Source organism: Oryx dammah, unplaced genomic scaffold (genome assembly GCF_014754425.2).
Source record: "Oryx dammah isolate SB20612 unplaced genomic scaffold, SCBI_Odam_1.1 HiC_scaffold_21, whole genome shotgun sequence".
NCBI lineage: Eukaryota > Metazoa > Chordata > Mammalia > Artiodactyla > Bovidae > Oryx > Oryx dammah.
Genome location: NW_024070205.1, coordinates 15,365,414 through 15,391,871, shown reverse-complemented (window position 1 = coordinate 15,391,871; position 26,458 = coordinate 15,365,414). Strand labels below are relative to the sequence as shown.

At 40.2% G+C, this 26,458-nt stretch overlaps 1 protein-coding gene across 2 annotated transcripts in view; it reads left to right on the top strand.

Annotated features, from left to right (window-relative positions):
• The window catches only part of CUNH1orf21 (chromosome unknown C1orf21 homolog), a 241,633-nt gene that overhangs the window by 118,658 nt on the left and 96,517 nt on the right, over positions 1 to 26,458 (top strand). For both annotated transcript variants that reach the window (XM_040263813.1, XM_040263814.1), the window contains one exon: positions 10,568 to 10,662. In XM_040263813.1, coding sequence (XP_040119747.1) covers positions 10,568 to 10,662 — 95 coding nt within the window. The remainder of the gene's footprint in view (positions 1 to 10,567; positions 10,663 to 26,458) is intronic.

Here is a 26,458-nt window from a genome sequence, read left to right as displayed (position 1 = left end):
ATGGCACACAGCTGGGCAGTCACCATGCCAGGTCCAGAAGAGAGGGCCCTTTGAGCCGGTGCTCTGTGCCTTCTGATTCACTGCTGTCCCGCCAAAGGGGAAGCAGCTGGGCTCAGGTTCACTGGCAGCTCCTTTGCCCCAGGATAGCTCACAGCCCATCCCGAGCACTCCCTGTTCTGTAAGCTTCGATACCTCCCCGTCCCCAGGTGAAGGCATGACTCTCCAGGAAGCAGCAGACAGGTTCTGGCGGATGTTGTACCTAAGCTCCAGCCCCACCAGCTGACTCCAGGGAAAGACTCCACCCTCCTGAGACTCCTAGCGGCCACTGGCTCTTGGCCCGTCCTCTCCTCCAGGTGTCGTTCTTCCTCACCTTTCTCAGCTGACTGGCCCACCTCCCCTGGCTCGTGTGTGTCCCACTTTCACTGAGTCTTCTTTCAGAGAGGCAGAAAGCCTTGGATTACCATGGTTGGGGTCTCTCCAGAGGAGATGGCTGAGGACAGAAGCTTAGGCTGTAACAGCAGCTTCAGTCTGCTACCTGGTGGGGGAAGTCAGTACACCCTTGGTGCGGAGCCTGATTCTAGTGGGGTTTGCATCCCAGTTCTTCCTGCACTTGCCCTACAGCCTCCCTTCTGTACATCTCTCTAGGCAGCAACCCCTGCCTGCCTCCTGCCCCGAATTCTGCGTATTGTCTCTACTAGAACTCTCTCTGTTGTTCCTGTCGGCCATGTTCTCTCTGGCTGTTGAACTCACTGTGCCCTTACCTAGACCTGTCCTTCCCACACACCTTAGCGTTCCTTAGTACTCCTCTGAGTTATGTCACCTCTTCCAAGACTCTCCCTAACCTTTCTTAAGGGGTCCCTCCTTTCTGTTCTTATTACAACCACTCTGTGTGTTCATACTAAGCCTCTTCAGTGGTGTCCAACTCTTTGCGACCCCGTGGACCATAGCCCGCCAGGCTCCTCTGTCCATGGGATTCTCTAGGCAAGGTTACTGGAGTGTGTTGCTATGCCCTTCTCCAGGGGATCTTCCTGACCCAGGGATCGAACCTGTGTCTCCTGTCACTCCTGCATCGCAGGCAGATTCTTTACCGCTGAGCCACTGGGGAAGCCCCCACTTGTGCGTTTTGGCTGCAGATGGACTGCACTATCATTTGCTCATTTTCTTAAATCTTCCCTCACTGGCTGCGAGCTCCTTGAGAACAGCGTCTGCCTCCTTTCCCCAGGCGTAACCCCAGGACTGAGTACTCCATTCTCTGGCATGTAGTGGGTGCTCAGTGAATGCTGCTGAAGTAAGGAAGGAAAGGAACCCAGAAAAGACAGTGCAGCATTTGACTGAAGAACAGAAGGCAGTTAGTTCCTTCTGCCTCCTCCTGTCTGAATGAAACTCAAGAGGTGCTTTTGCAGAGACCTTTTGGGGCCAAAAGTCTATCCATAAATTGGTACAGTTTGCAGAGAGCTCATAGCAGTCAATAAGAAAAATGTTACAACTCCAACTAGAGAAAAAGGGCAAAGGATATCAGAAAGAAGGGAGTACACGTGAGCTGAATGATCCAAACAGGGAAAAAGTATTCGGTATCACAGTAAATTGTGAAACATCAAACTAAAATGAAAACTAGATACTGTTTGCACCCCTCAGTTGATTGCATATTTTTTAAAAACGGATAGCATCCTTTATTAGTGAGGGTGTGCTGAAATGAGTTTTATAAGACTGAAGCAAGACTATATCTTTTGTCTATCTCTGGTTTTCAAATATGCCCCAGCGTTAGGTTTCGCTAGTGAGTAAGAATAAAGTAGGCATGTAAAACTTGATCTCTGAGTGACATTAATTTTCAATTATGAGGTATCGTAAAAGGGGATGTGAACAAATATATGGGCTTCCCTTGTAGCTCAATTGGTAAAGAATCTGCCTGCAGTTCAGGAGACCCGGGTTCAATCCTGGGTCAGGAAGATCCCCTGGAGAAGGGAATGGCAACCCACTCCAGTATTCTTGCCTGGAGAATCCCATGGACAGAGGAGCCTAGAAGGCTACGGCCCATGGGGTACAAATATATACAATCTGCCTAATTCCCTTAGTGGAAACCCAGCGGCCAGGGTTTAATCTTCCATAAATATGAAGTTGAAAACATAATTTCCCTTTTGTAATTTTTTAACAGCTTATATTCTTAGACCATGAGCACTTAATGTATCAAACAATCTTATTTTGAAGTTAGTTTTCCTTTATTAGGTTGATTTGAGTCACATTTTGAAAAGAACCAAGAGCATTTAGTATTAAATGCACCAAAACCTTATTTTAGAAATGTTCAAAACATTTAGAATGGGCACTTCATAATTCTCCTAGAAATTGCTTAATGAAAACTATTACACTGGAAAGGGCAAGCTCGTTTTCTGCAAGTGAGGAGATAGTAACCATTGTGAAGGACTGCCTGACTCAGAATTGCCAGTGGTCTGTGAGGTCCTTCAGCTGAGTCTCTGCTTTGTGTATAAGATTTTCCAGATTTAGTCCATCCTGGTGTACTGCAGCCAAGTGGAATATGGTCAGCCTAGTTATGTGGTCAGTCTAGGGTCAGTCTAACCTGAGAAATATGCTCCAGGTAGTAGAAAGTTTCCCAGAGCACAAGCCTTCTCCCAGGACGGTGGTTTCTCTTGGGCACTGTTTCCTAGCCTCTTCCGTTCCCTCCCTTCAACACCATCTGGCATTGCTCAGCTCAGAGCCAGCCCAGAGTAAGTTTTCGGACTGTCCTGAATAAGAGCTTTCCGGGTGAGGAGGGTTTAGAAGTGAATGAGGGTTAGATATGCTGTGGGCATCAAAGCCTTCAATGCTTCTGTGACAAAATTCTCTTCAATCCAACAGCTATTAGACACTGACCTGTTGTTGCAAAACTAAGAACCACAAAGCTGTATCTCGGAGATTAGGATGATGGGAAAGGTGAGATAAGTTCCAAAGCATATCCCAAAGATATAACAGTGAAGAGTGGGTTCTGAAGTCAGGCAGCTCCCCATTTACAAGCTGTGTAAAGACAGGAAGGGAGGCATGGAGAATATTAGCTGAAAAATTCCTAAATATGATCAACAGCAGCAACCCACAGGTTCAAAAGCTCAGCAGCTCCAAAAAAAGATAAAGGATGGATGAGACTGGATTGCCAGCAGTGACTTTCCTACCCTAAGAAACTATGGCCCCTTACCCAACTCCTGGCCAGAACACACGTCAAGCCTCAAATTTTTTCCTTTATGTTGAATGTCTTGGAAGTACACCAATTAGTGATTCCTGATTTAACACAAATCATCTTTATTGGGGCACCAAAAAAAAAAAAAAAAGATTAGGTGTAAGTTTGAAAAATAGGCTTTAATTCATGCCTTAGTGTAGTGCTACAGGAGAAGTGGGTAGAGGCAGTAGGGCTGAGAAAACTGCAGAATGGGGAGGCTTGGGGAGAGGTTTACATGGAAATGCAAGTTGGGTTCAGAAAAGGAGGTTCTTTGACATCAAAGACAAACTGCCCATTTAAAGCTTTGGTTCAAGTCAAGCTTTACATCAAAGAAAAGAGAAGAAAGTGTTTCCTTTCTCTTTCTTCATCTCCTTGGATCACATGACCACCCTACTACTGAGGTTGCTGGTACCTATATTGAATGGTTCAGCTACATGAAATTAACTGGGTTTTCCATGGAGTAGCCTGGAAATGAAATCATCTCTTCGCTTGGAGAAGTTTACAATTAGTTGAAATCACTTCACATGTGAAGGAAATAACACTAAGGGTGTTTGGGGCAAATTTTAAAAGTGAAAAGTAAGAACTTAGAAGTTTGGAGGCAGAAGAGATACTTGTAGTCCAAAGAGATTGAAGATTTCATAAAGATAATGAAACTTGGACTCAAATAGTCTTTGAATCAACTGAGAGACTAGGAAAGACATTCTAGATAGGGGAATAATACAAGTTTTAGCTCAAAAACCTACATATAAGTCAGCCAAGACTTCCACACTGAGGCCATCACAGCGAAAAGGTCAAAGTGAAATAGCAGTTTCACACCCATTGCACTTGTTTGCAAAAGTGTAAAGAATGGCATTGGTTTTTTTTTTTTCATTAGATATCTTTTTTCTTCATTGGAGAATCCAGCAAGGGGAAAAAGAGACACCTCAGACAAACAAAAGTGAAGCACTGATTGGGGTAAATTTTATTCATCTGTGAACTGAAGTCAGGTCTCTAGGTTTTATCTCTTAAAAAAAAAAAGTTTTATTAAACACCAGTGTGCCAGACACTTTGAGTGAAAAAACAGATACCTCGTCCACCCAGACAGCATCCACTGAGCCCCTGAGAAAGACCGTGGCTTACACACAGCAGACGTTAGGTGAGTGTGGAATGAATAAGCAAATGGAGGCATGACCAGCTGTTGGGTGGAGTCCTCCAAAGTAGGAGGCCGCATTTCCCAGTGTAATTGACCAGGCTTGCCATCCATCTTTATTTTATAGTGCCATAGAGTTCTGCCTTCTTGTCCTTCCAGAAAAGGGTTTTCTTTCCAAAGTGGTTTTTTTTTTTTTTTTAAGCAACCTCTGTCCTTCTTTTTTTAAAACAATCATCCTGCCTGTTCTGAATTGGAACCTCACCCATTCACTCTTGTGCCCTCGAGGAAGGCTGAGACGAGGTGCTGTGCTAGTGGCAATAACTGAGTTAGGATATACAGGAAGATAGAGGAGCATTATTTTATTGTAACCCCAGTCTCACTCAAATAATGATCACTCTTCTTTTTCCTATCATAAAAGTTATTGTTCTTTGAAAATCATGTTATATTTTAATTAAAGCACTATATGTACATAGTTAAAAAAAATACTGAAGGCTTATCATGGACAGTTATACCCCCTTATCACTTCCTCTCTTATTTGTCAACATAGTTAAGTCACCATTTTGATTAATTACTGATGTTTACATGATGCTTGTTGTTTTTATGTGCTGTGTGCTAAGTTGCTTCGGTTGTGTCCGACTCTTTGTGACCCTATGGACTGTAACATACCAGACTCCTCTGTCCATGGGCTTCTCCAGGCAAGGATACTGGAGTGGGTTGCCATTTTTGATGGATTTTGTGCATTAGAAATAGTATTCCCTGCATAACCAGCTGAGTTTTTCTAAAGCAGCAGCCAGTATTTTTTGAGCATTTGTTATGGGCGAGGCACTGTTTTAAGTGTTCAGTTCAGTTCAGTCGCTCAGTCATGTCCGACTCTTTGCGACCCCGTGAATCGCAGCACACCAGGCCTCCCTGTCCATCACCATCTCCCGAAGTTTACTCAGATTCACGTCCATCGAGTCAGTGATGCCATCCAGCCATCTCATCGTCTGTCATCCCCTTCTCCTCCTGCCCCCCAATCCCTCCCAGCATCAGGGCCTTTTCCAATGAGTCAGCTCTTCACATGAGGTGGCCAAAGTACTGGAGTTTCAGCTTTAGCATCCTTCCTTCCAAAGAAATCCCAAGGCTGATCTCCTTCAGAATGGACTGGTTGGATCTCCTTGCAGTCCAAGGGACTCTCAAGAGTCTTCTCCAACACCACAGTTCAAAAGCGTCAATTCTTCTGCGCTCAGCCTTCTTCACAGTCCAACTCTCACATCCATACATGACCACTGGAAAAACCATAGCCTTGACTAGACAGACCTTAGTCGGCAAAGTAATGTCTCTGCTTTTCAATATGCTATCTAGGTTGGTCATAACTTTTCTTCCAAGGAGTAAGCGTCTTTTAATTTCATGGCTGCAGTCACCATCTGGAGTGATTTTGGAGCCCCCCAAAAATAAAGTTTTAAGTGTATTCATGTGTTAATTCATGTGGCTCCATGTGTGAGATTAAGTACTGTAAATATTCCCATTTTACAAATGAAAAAGCCAAAGCACAGAAAGCACTGAGGAAGTTGCCCAAGATCATATGGCCAGTCATTCTATTAATAGCTCTTGAGGCTAAGCTTTTAGCTACCATGAGTACCCATCTCTTGAAAGAATGTATATGTGTATATATATACACGCTGGTGGTGGTGGTGCTCAGTTGCTCAGCTGTGTCCAACTCTGCAATCCCATGAACTGTAGCCTGCCAGGCTCCTCTGTCCATGGGATTTTCCAGGCACGAATACGGGAGTGGGTTGCCATTTCCTTCTCCAAGCTACCATGTGTAAAATAGTTGGTGGGAAACTGCTGAATAGCAGACTGAGCTTAGCTCCATACTCTGTGATGACCTAGATGGATAGAATGAGGTGGGTGGGGTGGGAAGGAGGCTCAAGAAGGAGGGGATATATGTATAAATATAGCTGATTCGCTTTATTGTACAGCAGAAACTAACACAACATTGCAAAGCAATTACACTCCAATAAATTTTTTTTTTAAGTTTTTTGAAAAAGATCTTAGGGAAGAATCAGAAGTTGTGCCAGGATTTGGGGACTTGAATTTAGTTAGTTTGGTAGACAGGATGCTCAGTGGGAGAAACCTAGGGGGAGTGAGTTTATATTAAGAAGCAGAATAGTTTAGCCTTTTAATTGGTTTGTTTATTTTTGTAAATACTTTTACCTCTTTTCCTAAGTCCTCGTGTTTTCCTGAGCATATAATAATAATTAGTCTATTAGAGAATCTTCAGGCAAATTCTGAATGAAGAAGCAATCCAGAGCATTCAGTGAAGATGCCCAGACAGATGTTAGATTTTGATATGAAGACTTTAGCACAGAGTTTTTGAAATTGAAACAGTCCTGGAAAAGATTATGGTTTATTTTGGTACATATGTCATTGATGAGAAGACAGAGTAAGGTGTGAAAGTAGATGCAAATTTCACCATTCTAGGAAACAACTGTAAGATCCTTTCTTACCTCAAAGAGCAGCATTTCTAGAACTCTTGCCTTTCTCCTTCCTTACCTAATATGTACTTTTATGAGAAATGTTAACTGTTTAATAATTTTGGCATTATAAACTCACTCCAGCACTCACCTCCATCTAATTGTCTCATGTTAAAGTCAGTTCCCTTGATTATAAATATAACCTTGTAGCAGATCTTTGTCTGAAAGGCTTGAGAGAACCAGTTATGGGCTGGTGAGTTATTAACAATGGAAGAATTGATAGGATCTAGAAAGTGGTGATGATTCCATACTGTCTAAAGCCAAGTCAAACCATTTTATTCCCTTCTAGCTCTAAAAACTTGATTCTGTACGCATATTTGTTGTTGTTCAGTTGCTAAGTTGTGTCCGACTCTTTGTGACCCCATGGACAGCAGCACGCCAGGCTTCCCCATCCTTCACTGTTTCCCAGAATTTGCTCAGATTCATGTTCATTGAGTTGATGATGCCATCCAACCATCTTGTCCCCTTCCCCTGCCTTCAGTCTTCCCCAGCATTAAGGTCTTTTCCAGTGAGTCGACTCTTTGCATCAGGTGGCCAAAATACTGGAGCTTCAACTTCAGCATTAGTCCTTCCAATGAATATTCAGGGTTGATTTCCTTGAGGATTCATTGATTTGATCTGCTTGTATTTTATGTCAAAAGTGAGGTCCAAAGATTTGGTGAGAAACAGTTGTCTTTAGTTTGATGGAGCTGCCCCTCTCTGGTGTGGTCTGAGGAATAAGATCCTATCACCACAGCAGTGCTTCTACCGCAGATATATTTTGACTGGCATAGCCTGCAACTATTTACACAGAGAGAAGGGGGAGCAGGTTTGAAATGGGGTGTCAGCCTACTGTTTCTGACATGCATTTTAATAAGCCACTTGACAAGATCAACAAGAAGAAAAGAAACATCGTGAACAGGTGTGAGGGAGCCGGAGGAGGACGGTCTGCTCTTCACTCCTCTTAATCAAGTTGGCACATTGTTCTGTCACCAGGACTCTGGTTGTTAACAGTGGCTCTGCTAATTCCCTCCAGTGTGGGATCTGATGAAGGGGGCCTAAAATCCCCCACAATTTCCCCTGTGCCCTAAATAAAAGGAAAAATGGATTTCTGTGGTGGTCATGTCACAGCCACAGCCTGAAATGTTCTGTTCATCCACCCAGAGTGTCATTCATGAAGGCGGCATTGCCATGGAAATGTGTGACACGTTGGTTGACAAGTTGTCTATTTCCAGATGGGCATCTTCATCCCCAGCATGAGCCTTTGAGAGATTTGACAGACTGTTTTTAAGTCTTGGCTTTGTACAGGCTGTGGTTTATCTAAGGGCCTTGCTGGCTTTTTTTGTTTCACACTGTGATGGATTTTGTGCAGTGTGTTGTGTAAGTAATAATGATAGGTCTGGCTTTGCAGACGTGGCTGTTTGGTTTTTTTCTTTCTTTTTTATCCAGTCAAAGCGTGTTCCATGAAATTGGCATTGGCTAGCCAGCCGTGTTTGTTAATGACACACTGAAACCTATCCTCTTTCTAAACTGGTGATGTTATAGAAAGTCTGTATGTGGGATAATGCTGCCTTGAAAGTCATGTAGCCAGCAGCTTTTCTTCATTGAAGAGAAGTATTACAAAAATATTAATAGTTTTTCTACTACTTTCAATTAAGTTTTGTTTCCTGGATGGATAAAAAGAGAATGAAGGTTGAATATCACTCCCCTTTAGAGAGTGTCTGCTATGAGCTGTTGCTTGGTATGGGAAGGGACAGCTGGCAAGGCCAGGACAGGTCCCCTCTAGGAGAGACCTTTTACTATGCTGCAGGCAAAGGGCCATCTTTTGGAAGGCTCTTTCAGAAGGTTCTGCTTAGGACCTAAAACATGCTTTCCCCATCTTATAACATGAGGTTGTGTGTCCTCTAGACAAAATCAAAGAGTTTGCTGGAATTGTGTTTTAAAAAAAATAGGTATGTGTGTGTGTAATTTAACTAATCAGAGACTCACCATAAGTCATTAACATCATAATTTAGTTAAGTTAAATGTTAGTAATTATCCCAGTGAACTATCATTTATAAATATTAATGTTCCAAACTGAAGTTAGGGAGTCCCTCTTTAGCTATTTTTTCCCCTTTATTTTTATCTCTATATAATTGTACTGGAGGCATAATTAGTCAGTGTCTTTTCTTTTCAATTAGCAAGTGCTTTTCCTACTTCTGAGTAAATAATTCCTAATTAAATGCACCAATTTTATTGATTTACTTTCATTTTTTTTCTCTTCTGCATACCAAATTGAAATGTGAAATTCTTATACATTGTAATTGTGGATCAGAACCCACTGATTAACTTGTTAATACATTCAGGATATGGTATTCCTAAAGGACTCATTACTGTAAACTTGTACCACTCTTTCTAATTTCTTTAGAAAGAAGCAGGATCAATAACTACCTTGAATTGTCAGAAGGAAAAAGCAATTGGCCTCTGAATAGGGAGTCTTGATTCAGAAATGTGCAAATATATTACTTTCATAAGGATGATAATTTTGAGAAACATTGGAACAGCATAATTACTAAAGAAATATTACCATAACAAACACCTTTGGGGTGTAGCATATTGAGGGATAGTATGAGGAAGCCTGAAACTATTTTGGAAATGGTATTATAAATAATAAGGTAAGAAATTATGTAAGAATATAGACGTTGTAGCAAATTAACTGCAGACAATAAGAAACTATATTGCAACTTCCTAGTGATAGATATCTATCTATTCGGTAGCCTGTTCTGTACATTATTCCATGCCCTTTGCTAGGCAATCATCATTTTATTGGTTGATGAAATTTTCTAGTTCCATAATGTCTGTGATTTTTCTCCCCACATACTAAAGATGACTCAAAGTCACACCTGTTTTTGACCTTAGTGTGCCCAAGTCAGTTCCTGGTGACAGAAATCTGGTGAAAGTGTCAGCATTGTCGTCACCAAACCTCTCTCCTGGAAAAGAACTTTAATTGCAAGTTTTCCCAAGTTTGACCTACGCTATGTTTCGATGTTGGAATTTGTCGTACTGTCTTTCTCTGGCTGTTGCAAAGTCCAGGTCCTGTCCATGGCCCACTCTACTCTCCAGCCTTGACTGATACATCTACCAATTACAGCCATGCTCCTCTCGTGTGTGACTTTACAGAGAGGTTAAGAAAACGTCTGTATATATCATATGAAATTGTTGCAGATTGTTGCACATTTAATATGTGAATCATCAATAGGAAAATTTCAACTTCTAATTGTTTACATCTATTTGTTGATCAGTCAGGCTCATTGCTTTTACTTTGTTTTTTCCAAAGATAAAAATTTAGGTGTGAATGTACTGTATAACACTGCTGCCACAGTTATTTGGAACTAATATTCTCATGGAGGAAAATCTCCATAGATCATTACGTGATATGCCCTATTACGTATAAATTCCAAATAGTGTTTGGAGATGGAACAACCTCCATTTCCAGTGACACCATCTGCTCTCTGTAAAAGAACCAGGCAGTGCCACTTTTGTTAGCGGGCTTCACGATGCTGAACTTTTCCCAGTGGACAGAGAAGAGCACTTCATAAAAAGAGGCTAGTTAAGCATCTTCCAGATTGTTTCAAATGAACCATAGATAAAGGCCACAGGGAAAAAGGCTCTAACAAATTGCGTTGTTTGGCTTTTCTTACTGACACTTTCTACCATTGTGAAAAAAGTTATAAAATGTCTTTTCTTTTTTTTGGCACTCAGATGAGTATAGGATCAAACCGGTGGAAGAGGTCAAATACATGAAAAACGGGGCAGAAGAGGAGCAGAAAATAGCAGCCAGGAACCAAGAAAACTTGGTAAGAACTGCATTTCTTGTATAACAATGAATTTTGGTGACACCTTTATAATAAAATCTGCACTGCATGTTTAAACTGCAACATAACACTCCAGTGCAAGATTTCTTGAAAATGCCATTGCTATTTATAGCTTGCTTGGAAGCTGCACCATTTACTCCTGTATCCTGTTTGTTTTCAAACAAACCCTTCTTTAATCTTGATGGAGGATGCTCCAGGAGAAACAGCAGATTTTTTAATGTTTCAAAATGATTAAATTTAAAGGAAAAATCATGACATAGGATTGAGTTTTATGGGGGGAGGATCTTTTTTTTTTCTTCTTTCTTTGCATCCTTTAACTCAATGCAGATCAGGGTTAATGGCTAAGTTTTATTATTGTTGATATGTAGTATTTTAAGGAAGTTACCTTTCAAAGGAAAATAAGGTACTTAGAAGGTAAGTCTTTATCAAATAGTACTTCACATTCACAGTGTTAAGGTATTGTGGGTTTTGAGTTAATGTGAGCATTCTAATGATCTGAAACAGATAGAAACCTCTTTCTCTAAAACAAATCAATAAACATATTCCACCTAATATTTCATATCTGAAAAAACATTTAGTAAATTATCATATTAGCTGATTTAAGACATTACAGATTGTTAAGAATATGCATTTATTCAGTTGTGTTGGAGCAACACTGTTTTTCTCTTTTATTTTGGGATTAATTACTGCTATTTTTTCATGTTTCAGTGAATACATTTTTAAGAAGCTTGCAATGTCATAAATATTTTGACTTGACTTAAACTCTTTTTTCCGTGTTGTGCTTTGTTTTTATGATTTCTGCTACAGCAGAGGGAGTTGGCAGAATGTTAACCAGTGCTCAGGAGTATTTAAGGCTGTCATTTTCCATGAAACACTAATGAACATAACAGGCTCATTCTTTTTCCTCTATTCTTTTCTGAATATATAACCTATGACTTGCAGTACTCAAGTATCAACAACTGAATATTTTAGATCATTTTAAAGGAGCCAAAATACTTTGATAAAATTTTACTTCATAAACGGGATTTGGATTTTAAGGTATCCTTTAAATCACAGAGGTTCATCATACCTTAGGTTTTAACATCAACACTTAAATTGGTCCTGGGTGTTCATTGGAAGGACTGATGTTGAAGCTGAAACTCCAATACTTTGGACACTTGATGCAAAGGGTTGACTCATTTAAAAAGACCCTGATGCTGGGAAAGATTGAGGGCAGGAGGAGAAGGGGATGACAGAGGATGAGATGGTTGGATGGCATCACTGACTCAATGGACATGGGTTTGGGTAGACTCCGGCATTTGGTGATGGACAGGGAGGCCTGGCGTGCTGCGGTTCATGGCGTTGCAAAGAGTTGGACACAACTGAGCGACTGAACTGAACTGAACTTAAATCCAGAAAAAGGTAGCTATGACTGAACAGTGAAATTAATATTATGAGGCTTTTTATATAGAAATTGTTGTGCTTTGAATAGATACATAGAATATTTGAGTAGCTGAAACATCAGTGGTCATTTTTCCACTCTGTTTTACTGAAAATCAGAGTTTGTCCTTGCTTGATATAATTTCATCTTAAGTTATAACTCTCATCATGAGTAATAGTATTTCCATTGAATGCTAAAGAGACACTGGTGACCAGTTAGCCAGTAGCTGTTTCTTAGATGTAACTGTCTACTTTCCATGTTTGTATCTCTGAAATCCTAAAGAAAGCAATGACTTTTATCTTACAGCTTCTGAGTTCTTCCTCAGTGTTGTTAGGGCCAATACAACTTTTTTCCTCTTTCTCCCAGTTTCATAATCTGTAGACTCCTTGAGGCTAGTATTCTTTTTCACCACTGTGGCCAAAGTTGATGATAGTGCTTTTCCATGCAGACTGAATGGGGAGATTCAGACAAAGAGAAATCTCTGGTTTTATTTATTCATGGATTATCTATGCCAACCCCACACTTTTTTACTCCGCCCTTCAATCAGAGTCCAGACTAATAAGAAGAGTTTTCAAGTCTCTAAAGATTTAGAAGGAAATGGGGAACTAAATGGTTGTTTTTGGTTCTGAGATTTCTAGACTACTTCACAAAATTAAATGATTTTCAGTTATCTGGAGGTATGTTACCCTTATCACCTCCATGTTGGGGGATGCATAATTAAGTACTAACCATGCATATTATTTGAGAAAACAAATAGCTTCCTAAATTTGAAGCTTACGTTGGAAAGTGGATAAGAAAGCCTTAGCAATTCTTTATTTTTACACCCATTAAAATAATCTGAGAGTCAAGATGTTCTCATGTTTCAAAAATGATTTTAAGATGTAGCTTGAAGTATTTTTTTAAAAGATTTTTTGTTTACCCAAATTGTTGAAACTAAGGGGAGTTGGCAAACATAACCAAGGCATATGGCATGATGGTGACAACCGTGGGCTCTGGAAGCAGGAATTGCTTTGGCTCAAATTTCAGCTCTGCCACTGACTCATTGCAGAATCCAGTCACTTCACTTCTGTAAATCTCTGCCCATCCATTGAGGGAAAAGACAGTGCTTCACGGTGTTCTTGGCAGGATTACACAAGATGATTGTTATAAAATTTTGAGTGCAGTGTCTAGGACAGGTGAGAGGTGATTAAGTGAATATTTTAGGTTAATGCCAGTGTTACGTGTGTTTTTGAAATCTCTTGCTCTGGAACTATGAAATTACTTAAATGAATTAAGTTTTGAACACCTGTTATGCACAAGGCCCCTTACACGTATTGAGAGACACTGTGCCCTTAAGGTCATTGTTCTTAAGGAGATTACAGTAAAGTTGAGAGGAATGTTCAGGTTGACCAGTAGGTTATTGAGTGCCTCTGTGTACAGGGCTCTGTACCAAACTCTTCAAACAATCACAAAAATAAGGAAACCACTGACCCTCACCATGAGGACCTTTTACTGCAATAACAAGGTAAGTACCAAATCAGTATAAATAAAGCAGGGTTAGATAAATAAAACAAGACTGACTCGAAAAAAGCAACACAAAGACCTGCTGATATCCAAGGAGGCAGCTGTCTTGTCTGTGTGATATCAGGACCTACTTCATGAAAGAGCTGGCCTTTAAAAATTGGCCTCAAAGGATAGAATGAGGAAGAGTGCCCAGGTGGAAGTAACAGAGACGGAAAATGCAAGATGTATTTAATAAAAAGCACAATGTCCTATTTGACTGTGAAAGAGGCAGGAGAAGGCATCAGTAGATGCTGCTACTGCTAAGCCGCTTCAGTCGTGTCCGACTCTGTGCGACCCCATAGACGGCAGCCCACCAGGCTCCCCCGTCCCTGGGATTCTCCAGGCAAGAACACTGGAGTGGGTTGCCATTTCCTTCTTGATGAGCAGTGGTGAATTAGAATCAAAATGTAGATGGGGTCATACATAAAGCTTTGATGTCCAGTTAAGAGATCCAGAATAATTCAGTGGATTCATGGGAGCCTTTGAAGGTTTGAAGGAAGAGATTGGCCACATGAGATTATGATTCTGGAAAGTTATGTGACTTCAGCAGGTATAATATGGATCAGTGTGGGAGATCATTCATAATAGTTTCTGCAAGAGATAATGTGCCTGAACCAAGGTGGTGACAGGGAGAATAGAAAAGATTTAACAAGGTTGTAAGAGAAGCAACAGAATTTGACAGCTCATTGCCAGCATTAAAAGAAGGCAGAAGAATCAAGAGATAATGATAATAACAAGACTGTGACATCTGGAAAGATGACCAGTGGTGATGAGAATAACTGGTGACCTCAAGGAAATGATAAAATTACTAGGAAGACTGTGTTTGATGAAAATATAAACTGTTCATTCTTTCATTATTCATTACTCATTCTTGCTCACCCTTGAAAGATCAGATATGGTTCACAAGACAGAAAGGGAAGCCTCCACACATATGACACTGTAATAACAGCAGTCACAGAGCACCTGTACCGCTACCAGGGTCTTATAAGCTCTGCGCTTTGGGGGCTTCAGAGGCACATGATGTAAATCTCACCCTAAGGAGCTCACTTTCTGGTAGCAGATAGAAGGCATGTGACCTCAATGACCACAACTCAAGGTACCTTGCAAATGTAGAGGTTGGTTTTGAGCGAGCAAAGATTTAGGAACTTTCAGAATATCCATGCAAAGGAGTCTAGCAAAGTCCACACCCATGAGTGTGTGGAATTTGTCGCCAGGGACATGTTAGGTATTCAGTATATTTTTGTTTGCTTCAATGGATGGAGGAATATATGAATAAGAGTCGTTGGACCTCTAGGTCCAACTATTAGTTTGTACCTAGTAGTTGCTCAATAGTATTTAGATTTCCAGGTCACTCGGGCACTTTGACCACATTTTCTATGGATGGCAGAGATCATGCAAGTTTTCTGTAGCTGATGATGAATCATTTATTTATCAGTAACTTCTGTAATCAGTACAAAGGTGTGCATTCATGCAATTTTCACCATTGTTGAGCACCCATGTATTTCACTTTAGTGCTCTCAGATTTTAATTCCTTCTTCAGGAAGGTGGTATAAAGTAGTAACATTGGCTTTGGAGATTATATATAAACATATATCAATATGGATCTTAGGTTATTTCTAGCTTTAGAATTTTGGTCAAATATCTGAGTCTTCTGAACTTCAAGTTCCTCATCTGGAATCTGGGAGTTATGAAATTATTGAAGTATTAGAAGAGAACATAGGTGAATATGTTTAGAATAGGGGGCTTTCTTAAAACATAGAAAGTAAAAGCTATGAAGAAAGAAAAATAGTTTATTTCATTAGATCAAAATTAAGTACTTTTATGACAGTCTAACTACAAAAAAAAGTAGTTAATAGGTTAGCAATAGTCTGGGAGAAAATATTTATGACATAAAAGACAAAGGACTAGTACAGAGATTTCTAAAGAACACTTGTAAATAATTAAGAAAAAGCTAATCCACTAGAAAAATAGGTAAATGAAATGAACAGATGGTTCACAGTAGTGGATATTAGGCAATAACATATGAAAAGATGTTCCACATCACAGGTTGAGAGACTACTTACTCCCTTACCCAACTTGCTGCATTAGAAGACTCTGAAAAACGCTGACTTCAATCCAGAGTGGGCTCACTGGATGGCTGCTGGGGTACTCTCTAGGACACTTCTGTGCTTTTGCTCTCTGAGTTAAATATGTGCTTTCCAAGAGCCAACTGGTTGAATGTCATTGTAATTATGTAATTCAGTTAAGTAATGTGTAAACCAATGAAACACAAGTGTGGAAAGAGAGCTCTTTTTATAAAAATTAGCGCTCTATTAGAGCTCTAAAAATTTTTTTTAAAAATTAAACGCTTTAGAAAATCTTGATGAAGGTACATTACTAAAAACCTGTGGCTAAATTAAATTAAATTCTGCACTCAGAGTATTTCACAAGGCTTTTACATTCTCACTTCACTTAAGATACCAAACCATGGAGTCTTCGATGTACATTCTAAGGGTATGGCTAATGCAGAAAGTATATGTATGGCCCCTGACAGTGATCCGTTACTTGAGAAACTTTGTTCCTGTATCAGAAGTTGAGAGGGAAATGCACAACTGTGTATTTTAAAGCAAAGAGCATGCTTAATGTATATATACATTTTTTTTTATATTGCCCTACTTTAGCTCACTTTATCATTGAATTACCAGCCCAGATGGTGTAGCCTAATACAATTTGTATTGTAATGAGGGGAATGCGTACTAAAACATGATTCTTTAGCTTGGAAAAACTTTGAGATTGATAATATCAGATTTTGGCGTGGCTGTAGGAAAGTATTTATTCACATACTAGTGGTAAACATCTTAGAGGACACGTTAGCGGCACCTATTCAAACTTAAACATGTGCTCAGTGTCACGCAGCACTTCCATATCTTGATAGCCACCCAAGCAGCTGCCCTTGTGAATAAGAAAGCTTGCACAAGACTTTTACCGCATCATTTTTATTAGTGAAAAATTGAAAATAACTTTCATACTATCCCTAGAAGAATACTACAGGTGTAGTACGTCTTCATGCATGCTTAGTCATTTCCTACTCTTTGTGACCCCGTGGACTGTAACCCACCAGGCTCCTCTGTCCATGAGATTTCCCAGGCAAGAATACTGGAATGGGTTGCCATTTCCTTCTCCAGGGGATCTTCCCAACCCAGGGATCAAACCTGCATCTCCTGTATTAAAAGGCAGATTCTTTACCACTGTGTCACCTGGGAAGCCCAAAGCTGTAGTACATTAGACAGCAATTTAAAAGAATGAGTTAGAACTTATGAACTGTTGGGGAGAAATACAAATGGTAAATTGGATATGTATAATATGGTACCGTTCACTTTTTTTTAAGTGAAGTACAATAGCAACACTCTATATTTTCTATAAGTGCTCATAAATGTATAGGGATCCATAGAAAAACCTGCATGGATATGTCCCTAACTACTATTAGTGGGCCTCTGAGTTAATAGGGGATATAAGTATGGCCAGGCTCAGTATCCTCCTCTATAAAATAGGGATAATAACTGAACCCACTTTAGCAGGAAGTTGTGAAAATTTAAGTAAGATATTCCAGTAATCTCTTAGCACAGTTTCTGGCATAGAGAACATCACTGTTGGCTATTGTCAACAGTGGAGATGGATTGGGTGGGAAGAATGAGAAAGGATTGGGCATGTTGGAAAAGGGGGTTTTATCTTTTTATTTAATATTTTAATTTTTAAAAGAAAATTGTTGTTGTTCAGTCAATCAATCATGTCTGACTCTTTGTGACCCCAAGGACTGCAGCACACCAAGCTTCCCTATCCTTCACCATCTGCCGGAGCTTGCTCAAACTCATGTTCATTGAGTTGGTGATGCCATCCAACTATCTCATCCTCTATTGTCCCCTTCTCTTCCTGCCGTCAGTCTTTCTCAGCATCAGGGTCTTTTCTAATAAGTTGGCTTATCACATCCAAATTATTGGAGCTTCAGCTTATAAAAGAAAATATGAGTATATTATTTGTGTGATTTGAAATTTATTTTGAGGGGGATAATAATAAGAAAACTTCATTAACAATTTGGATATTTGGAATCTGTAATGTAAGTAGGATTATGTCATTTTCTCACTATCTTAAATATCCTGTTTTTTACCATTCCCTGATATCTGATTAATAGAAGACAAGCTCAAAGAGCTCAAGGAAACTCAAGGACTATCCAGCTTCCTTTTATGTAGGTTAATAGTTTTGCATATAAATAATTTAAGAGTAAATTATGCCAGTCTTGACAGTATTCAGTCCACTTGCATCTTTAAAGACAAATAAAGAACATTCTAGTTTTAGTTTTAAGGATTTCTCTCTCACTGTGTACTAAAACATGCTCATATTTTCCTTGATTAACATTTGTCGTTCTTGAGCTGTTCTCCCTTCAATTGAGTTCAGTCACTCAGTCGTATCCGATTATTTGCAATCCCATGGACTACAGCATGCCAGGCTTCCCTGTCCATCACCAACTCCGGGACCTTGCTCAAACTCATGTCCATCGAGTCAGTGATGCCATCCAACCATCTCATCCATATCGTCCCCTTCTCCTCCTGCCTTCAAGCTTCCCCAGCATCATGGTCTTTTCAAATGAGTCAGTTCTTCACATCAGGTGGCCAAACTATTGGAGTTTCAACTTCAGCATCAGTCCTTCCAATGAATATTCAGGACTGCTTTCCTTTAGGATGGACTGGTTGGATCTCCTTGCAGTCAAGCGTTAGTTCTTCGGTGCTCAGCTTTCTTTATAGTGCAACTCTCATATCCATAATGGAAAAACCATAGCTTTCACTAGGCGGACCTTTGTTGGCAAAGTAATGCCTCTGCTTTTTAATATGCTGTCTGAATTGGTCATAACTTTTCTTCCAAGGAGCAACCATCTTTTAATTTCATGGCTGCAATCACCATCTGCAGTGATTTTGGAGCCCCCAAAATAAAATCTGTCACTGTTGCCGTTGTTTCCCCATTTATTTGCCCTGAAGTGATGGGACCAGATGTCATGATCTTAGTTTTCTGAATATTGAGTTTTAAGCCAACTTTTTCACTCTCCTCTTTCACTTTCATCAAGAGGCTCTTTAGTTCTTCTTCACTTTCTGCCTTAAGGGTGGTGTCATCTGCATATCTGAGGTTATTGATATTTCTCCCGGCAATCTTGATTCCAGCTTGTGCTTCATCCAACCCGGCATTTTGCATATAAGTTAAGTAAGCAGAGTGATAATATACAGCCTTGATGTGCTCGTTTCCCAATTTGGAACCAGTTTGTTGTTCCATGTTCAGTTCTAACTGTTGCTTCCTGACCTGCATACAGGTTTCTCAGGAGGCAGGTCAGGTGGTCTGGTATTCCCATCTCTTTAAGAATTTTCCACAGTTTGTTGTGATCCACACAGTCAAAGGCTTTGGCATAGTCAATAAAGCAGTAGATATTTTTCTGGAACTCTATTGCTTTTTCAATGATCCAACGGATATTGGCAATTTGATCTCTGGTTCTTCTGCCTTTTCTAAATCCAGCTTGAACATCTGGAGTTCACAGTTCACATACTGTTGAAACCTGGCTTGGAGAATTTTGAGGATTACTTTACTAGCGTGTGAGATGAGTGCAATTGTGCAGTAGTTTGAACATCTTTGGCATTGCCTTTCTTTGGGATTGGAATGAAAACTGACCTTTTCCAGTCCTGTGGCCACTGCTGAGTTTTCCAAATCTGTTGGCATATTGAGTGTAGCACTTTCACAGCATCATCTTTTAGGATTTGAAATAGCTCAACTAGAATTCCATCGCCGCCACTAGCTTTGTTCGTAGTGATGCTTCCTAAGTAAGGCCCACTTGACTTCACATTCCAGGATGTCTGGCTCTAGGTGAGTGATCACACCATCATGGTTATCTGGATCATGAAGATCTGTTTGTATAGCTCTTCTGTGTGTTGCCACCTCTTCTTAATATCTTCTGCTTCTGTTAGGTCCATACCATTCCTGTCCTTTATCATGCCCATCTTTGCATGAAATGTTCCCTTGGTATCTCTAATTTTCTTGAAAAGATCTGTAGTCTTTCCCATTGTATTTTCCCCCCTATATCTTTGCATTGATCTTTGAGGAAGGCTTTCTTATCTCTCCTTGCTCTTCTTTTGAACTCTGCATTCAACCATTTGATGCTGGTTTTTCGGGGTTTTTCGGGGGAGGTTGGGTTTGGAGTCTTGGTATGTATTTCCTAGATTTATATGTATAATAGTTTTAGACTCACTATTTCCAGATATCTTTGTATAAATAAGAACACTCTTTTCTATCAAGTGACACATGTTATGGGTGGGTAAATTTTGATCTCAGTCTTATCCATAGAATTAAAGACTGAGTTGAAACATGCTTTTCTAAGTCACCAATTCCTGAGTACAATCAAGTAGCAAGATAAAAAATTCTAATAGGCTTTAGTGGAAAAGGAGAATGGAATCAAGTTTTAGGTGTGCCCTCTTCTTGCGTATTGAGTTGTTAGAGCTTCTATGCCTGTCTCCAGTGCATTACATTTCCAGTAAACGTTAGGACATCCGGTGGCAGAATGAAGGCCCAGAGGTTAGGAGACATCTTTGATAAGAGGAAATGTTCCAGAAACCTACCAGAGCTTTCTTTGGAGCACTGGCATTAGGGATGAGAATTGGGAAGTGGCCCTGACCCACAGAATATGCCATGGTTGGAGCAGTCCCCTGGAGGAGGTTGCTGTTCTCCAAAGCACTGGACTGACTGACAGCCTGAAGCAAACCAGAGCAGTCTGCAGTTTCCTCAGTACCTATAGGTCGATAAGAAAACTAAGTGCTCAAGACCACTGTCACTCTATACCTGTGAGGAACAAAAAGCATGTGAATAAACATTGTAAACTTTGCCTCAATAAGTAGTCTCTGACTGTTTTATGACCTCATGGATGGTAGCCTACCATGCTCCTCTGTCCATGGGATTTTCCAGGCAAGAATACTGGAGTGGATTGCCGTTTCCTACTCCAGGGAATCTTCCCAACCCAGGGACTGAACCTGCATCTCTTGCATCTCCTGCACTGGCAGGCAAATTCTTTACCGCTGAGCCACCTGAGAAGCACAATAAAATATATACTTCTCATCTAGACACTCTCATAATTGGGAACCCTCAAAGAGTTGATTTAAAGTCATCTTTTTAACAAATACGACATTTACTTATCCCATGACTCTGTAGAACAGCTAATATAATAGAAAACTGACTTTTCTATTTAAAGGTTGTTCTTGGTGATCTTAGGAATAATTGTTTATCTATTGTGTGCTTGTCTCAAATGGAAGGTCAAGTAATTATTTTTGGAAACCAAATAATGCAAAAGACCATGACTTTGAATTGAACCAATCTCCCAAGTCATTTAAACATTCCTAGCACTCTTGAAAATAAGGGAAAATAAACTGACAAGAGTCAAGCTAGTATTATAGACATAGAGTCAAGCTTTACAAGCACCTCTCTTCCCCTACCACCCCCCCTTTCCCCTCCTTCCTTCAAGGTGCCTATTGGATTTGAGCTCAGGCTGGGGCTGGAACGGGTTGTGAAGGTGGGGCATTAGACTTGAAGGAGTCCTGGTTGCCAAACCAGCGTGAAGATAGTGGGTGGTCCTGAGAGCACCTGATATAGACAAGAGAGACCTCGCCCTCAAGCAGCCTCATAAGTGTCGCTTTAGCACAAGACTCATCCCCAGAGATTCCCAGCATCTAGCTCAGTGAGTGGTCTCATTCTCACTTCCTGTTCTCTCATGCCTATGACATTGACCCCAGCCTCATGTTCCTCCAGATAACAAGAGACAGCATCAAGACCTCAGATGTTTCTGAAGGGAATAACCTCTCACGTGAACTTCGGTTCTGGGGACTCCATCCTCTTTCGTGTATTGTGACACAGAGGGAATGGGAAAGAAGAATGCTGTCTCTTCGCTGATCTTAGAAATCATCCTTTGTCCAACTAGTATTTTTGTGTTACTTGAGCCAGGCACATTAAGGGTCCTAAAGATTCTCCTGGCACTGTGGTTAATTTACTTTAGAGTAGAATGGGAGTAGAAAGGATGAGGGATTTGTTAAATTGACCTTCTAAGATTTAAGATTTAAGTGTTGAACAGAAGCAAAGTTCCTGATTAAGGAACAGAATATTATGAGAACAAAGGAAGGCCCACAAAGTGCTTTGTAAACATAAAGTCCAACACAAATTATAGTGATTATTGATGTCCCTACTTAAAAGGACACCTGGATTTGTTTCTGAGATTAGTTGCTACTCCAGGTGGAAACAAGTTAACAAACAGCATTCTTCTGGTTCCAAGTAAGAGTTAATACCTATTCCCCTTGAAGAAAGACATATTATCGTCTGTGTGTGTGTGTGTTCGTTGCTCAGTTGTGTCTGACTCCTTGTGACCCCATGGACTGTAGCCCACTAGGCTCCTCTGTCCAAGGAATTCTCCAGGCAAGAATACTAGAGTGGTAATTCTTCCCTGGAGAATCCCAGTGATGGAGGAGCCTGGTGGGCTGCCGTCTATGGGGTTGCGCAGAATCGGACACGACTGAAGCGACTTAGCAGCAGCAGCAGCAACCATTCCCTTCTTCAGGGGATCTTCCCTACCCAGGGACTGAACCTGGGTCTCCTGCATTGCTAGTGGATTTTTTACCCTCTGAGCCACCGGGGCAGCCCCGTGTCATCATAGTACACTTTGTTCTCGCATAGAGAAAGGACAGTATTAAAGTGTACAGTTTCCCCCTGCTATCTGAAAGTAGTGCTGCTATGAAGCCTGTAAGCTGAAATGGTGTAAAGGGGAAAAGCAGTTACCTTAGGACACATCTTGCTAATGGAGGCACACAATAAATTGAGATACAGCACAGATGTTCACAGACGTGGTTCAAAACTACAGCAGCTTCATGCTGAGATGCTGAGCGTAGTTCCCAGGAAAGGAGCTTGGTGGTGCCATTCTCGCTGTGTGGGGGACCCACTGCCTTTCTAAGAAAACTCGAGCAAAACAAATGCTGAATGTTCTTTTCCTATGTTTGCCTTTTCCCCTAATAACAAAAATCCTCTTCGGATTTCTTTCAGCATCCAAAACAGGTACTAACGTAGTTCTTTTATAAAGGCAAAGTGGTATAAAGCAACCTTTGAAAAAGCAAGGGATACCTGTACCCAAGAAATATAGAAACCCATGAACTGAAGGTGGTTTCTGGAGCAGCTACTATTGTCATTCCAACAGCTAAGCATAGCAGAACATGACTGAAACCCTCTTTCAAATAGCTTTTCTTGTTTTCCATATTAATACACTGACCTGACCATAGGCAGGTAAAAATGGTGTTAGGGGTTTGGTACAACATATCACTTTTTTTATAACCAGGTTTTAAATTGAAATATAGTTCATTTACAATGTTGTGTTAGTTTCAAGTGTACAGAAAAGTGATTCAGTTGTACAGACATATATTTTTTTCAGACTTTTTTGCATTATAAGTTATTATAAGATATTGAATATATCTCCCTGTACTGTACAGTAGGCCCTTATTGTTTATCTGTTTTATAAATAGTGTGTATACATTAATCCCAGACTTCAGATTTATTCCTCACTCTCTCTTTCCTTTAGCAACCCATACAATTGTTTTCTATGCCTGTAAGTCTATCTTTGTTCTGTAAATAAGTTCATTTGTGTCATTTTAAAAATAATTTTTATATAATTTTTTATAATTTATATATCAAGTGATATCATATATTTATATTTCTCTGGTTTTCTTTGCTTAGTATTATTTTCTCTGGGTCCATCCATGGTGCTGCAAATGGCATCATTTCATTCTTTTTTAATGGCTCAGTAATATTCCACTGTATGTATGTGGTACATCTTTATCTCTTCATCTGTCATTGGACATTTAGGTTCCTTCATGCCTTGGCTATTGTGGATAGTGCTGCTATAAACATTGGCGTGCATGTATCTTTTTGAATTATAGCTTTGTCCAGGTATATGCCCAGTAGTGGGACTATAGGATCTTATTTTAACTCTATTTTTAGTTTTTTACAGCATATCTTTTGGATAAATTCCTATTTCGATGTACTCAGTTCTTACTGTCAGCTAGATATTACCTGGGCGCTGATGGAAAAAAGAATCAATGAGGTACTGATATAACTCGGGAAGTTCAAGGGGTGACAGACGCATACACCAAGTCTCTAATAGAGGCCCTAATGAAGTCTTTTGGGAAATGGGAGTGGAGCAGTGGACCCTGGTCAGGAGATCTGAGGAGATTCACAGAGAGCTGGCATTGCAGCAGGGTCTTGAATGAAAGCAGTTTTCACTGATATATGAGGAGGGGAAAGGGGTTTCGAGCAGAAGGAATTGTATGAGCCAAGCACCGGGACGTGGCATGAATAGTGAGTGGATCAGGAGACTGATGGAGCACACTGAGAAGTGTTTATTGGGTAGTTAATGTGTGTTAGCTGTTTTTTAAATAAACCAGCACATTAATTTCTGGTTTACAGACAGCCACATTCTTTAGCCAGTTTGTAGCTACAGAATAAATAGAACAGACCTCTGCTCACCTGATTTGAAGATTGAGGGTGTTGATAATAACTTCCCTTTTCCCAGCATTGTTGCGAAATGTGATCGTTTTTAAATATGCCTTCCTTGGATGCAAAGTGTTGTCTTGACCTTCTCTGCCCAGTAAAGCATAGCTTCTGATTTATCCTTTAAAACCTTCCTTGTTTAACTTTGGGAAGTACAACAAACTGTACTTTTCTATTTAAAATTTTGGCCTCTTTTCCAAGAACCATACCATGATTTTTAAATACAGAATGGAAAGATGCCCTCTTCAAACTCTGATTCTGTTTAATCCACATGGTCATTTTAGACATTGGATTTATTTGTCTCACTGTTTTAGAATGGGCATTTTTTACTCAAAGGGTCCAGATACAATAGTGGAGTGGGAGGAAATGAGTGACAAGTGAGAGGACCCCCTACAGCTCACACCAATGACAGTATGTAGAACAATAACACAGGCATGTCTTTTCTGCAGGTTGTTTGCGTTTCTTTCTTAGCTCCCCTGTGATGCTAAAAATAAAACCAAAGCATATAAGTTTCACTCCTCGGTTGGCAAACTCAGTGAGGTAGCTTCACCCAAAATTAATAATATATGCCCTAGAGGTGAGAGTATCAAAAGAAACTGTGATAATGTTTCCAGGAGTCTGGGCTTTGAGTAGTGTCTCTTCTGATAGACTTTGTAATTAATACTTAATAGTAACAGAGATATAGGACTCACCTATACCTGTCGTTCAGAAAAGATAGAAATAAACAACCAGGAATAACAAACTCATGCATCTTCTTTGGCAAGGAGCGAATGCATTGTTTAGCCTGTCAACATTATAATAGATACGTGCGATGCCATTGTTACCGCCTGCTTCATGTTTACAATGCGTCTAACTTATTTACTCTGTATGATAATAGATGCCAAATTTCCTCCTTCTTTGAAAATTAAAATAACTGATAATGACAGATACATTTTCTAAAACTTAATGAGCTGGCTTCATTTTTCTGTTCATGTCAGAGTGTGTACAGTTTTTATTTACTGACAAACTTCTGCTCATAACTAGATCATTTGAGGGCATGCTTGATTGGAGGCAAACCTTTTGTTTTTTTTTAATACGTTATGGATTTGTACAGTTGAGGGCACTTCAACCAGAAACAAGACAGGAATCTGGTGACTAAAACTAGAAGATGAGGTTTAAAGGTTGGTCTCAGAAACAAGGCAGAAGAGAGACATATATCACTCGACATCGCCTATCTATGGAATCTAAAAACTTGATAAAAATGAACTTATTTACAAAATGGAAACGCAGACTCACGGACAGAAAACAAACCTACAGTTACTAAAGGGGAAAGTTGGGGAGGGATAAATTAGGATTTGGGATTAAAATATACACACTGCTAAGTCGCTTCAGTCATGTCTGACTCTGTGTGACCCCATAGACAGCAGCCCATCAGGCTCCTCCGTCCCTGGGATTTTCCAGACAAGAACACTGGAGTGGATTGCCATTTCCTTCCCCAATGCATGAAAGTTTAAAGTGAAAAGGAAGACGCTCAGTCATGTCCGACTCTTAGCGACCCCACGGCCTGCAGCCTACCAGGCTCCTCTGTCCATGGGAGTTTCCAGGCAAGAGTACTGGAGTGGGTTGCCAGTGCCCACTACTATATATAAAATAGATAAGCAACAGGACCTACTGTATAGCACAGAGAACTATATTCAGTATCTCATAACAACTATAATGGAAAAGTATCTAAAAAGGTATAAATATGTGTATGTGTGGGCTTCCCTGGTGGCTCAGAGGGTAAAGCGTCTGCCCGCAATACGGGAGACCTGGGTTCGATCCCCAGGTTGGGAAGATCCCCTGGAGAAGGAAATGGCAACCCGCTCTAGTACTTTTGTCTGGAAAATGCCATGGACAGAGGAGCCTGGTAGGCTACAGTCAATGGGATTGCAAGGAGTCGTACACGACTGAGCAGCTTCACTTCTCATATATATGTGTACATATTATGTACATATATATATTAATATATCTGAAAAACTTTCCCATAAACCTAAAACTAACAAAACATTATAAATCAACTACATTTCAATTTTTAAAAATTAAAAAAAAAATAGGAACAAGACAGAAGGTTCCTTATTAGAAGTGGAGTGCAGGCACAGTTATGGGAATCTGAGTCTCCCAAATGCTGACCAGGGTTCCTTCCCTTCTCCTGAGTCTGAGTCACGTAGAGCCTGAAATGAAAGACAGGAAACACCAGCTGTAGGCAAAGAATAG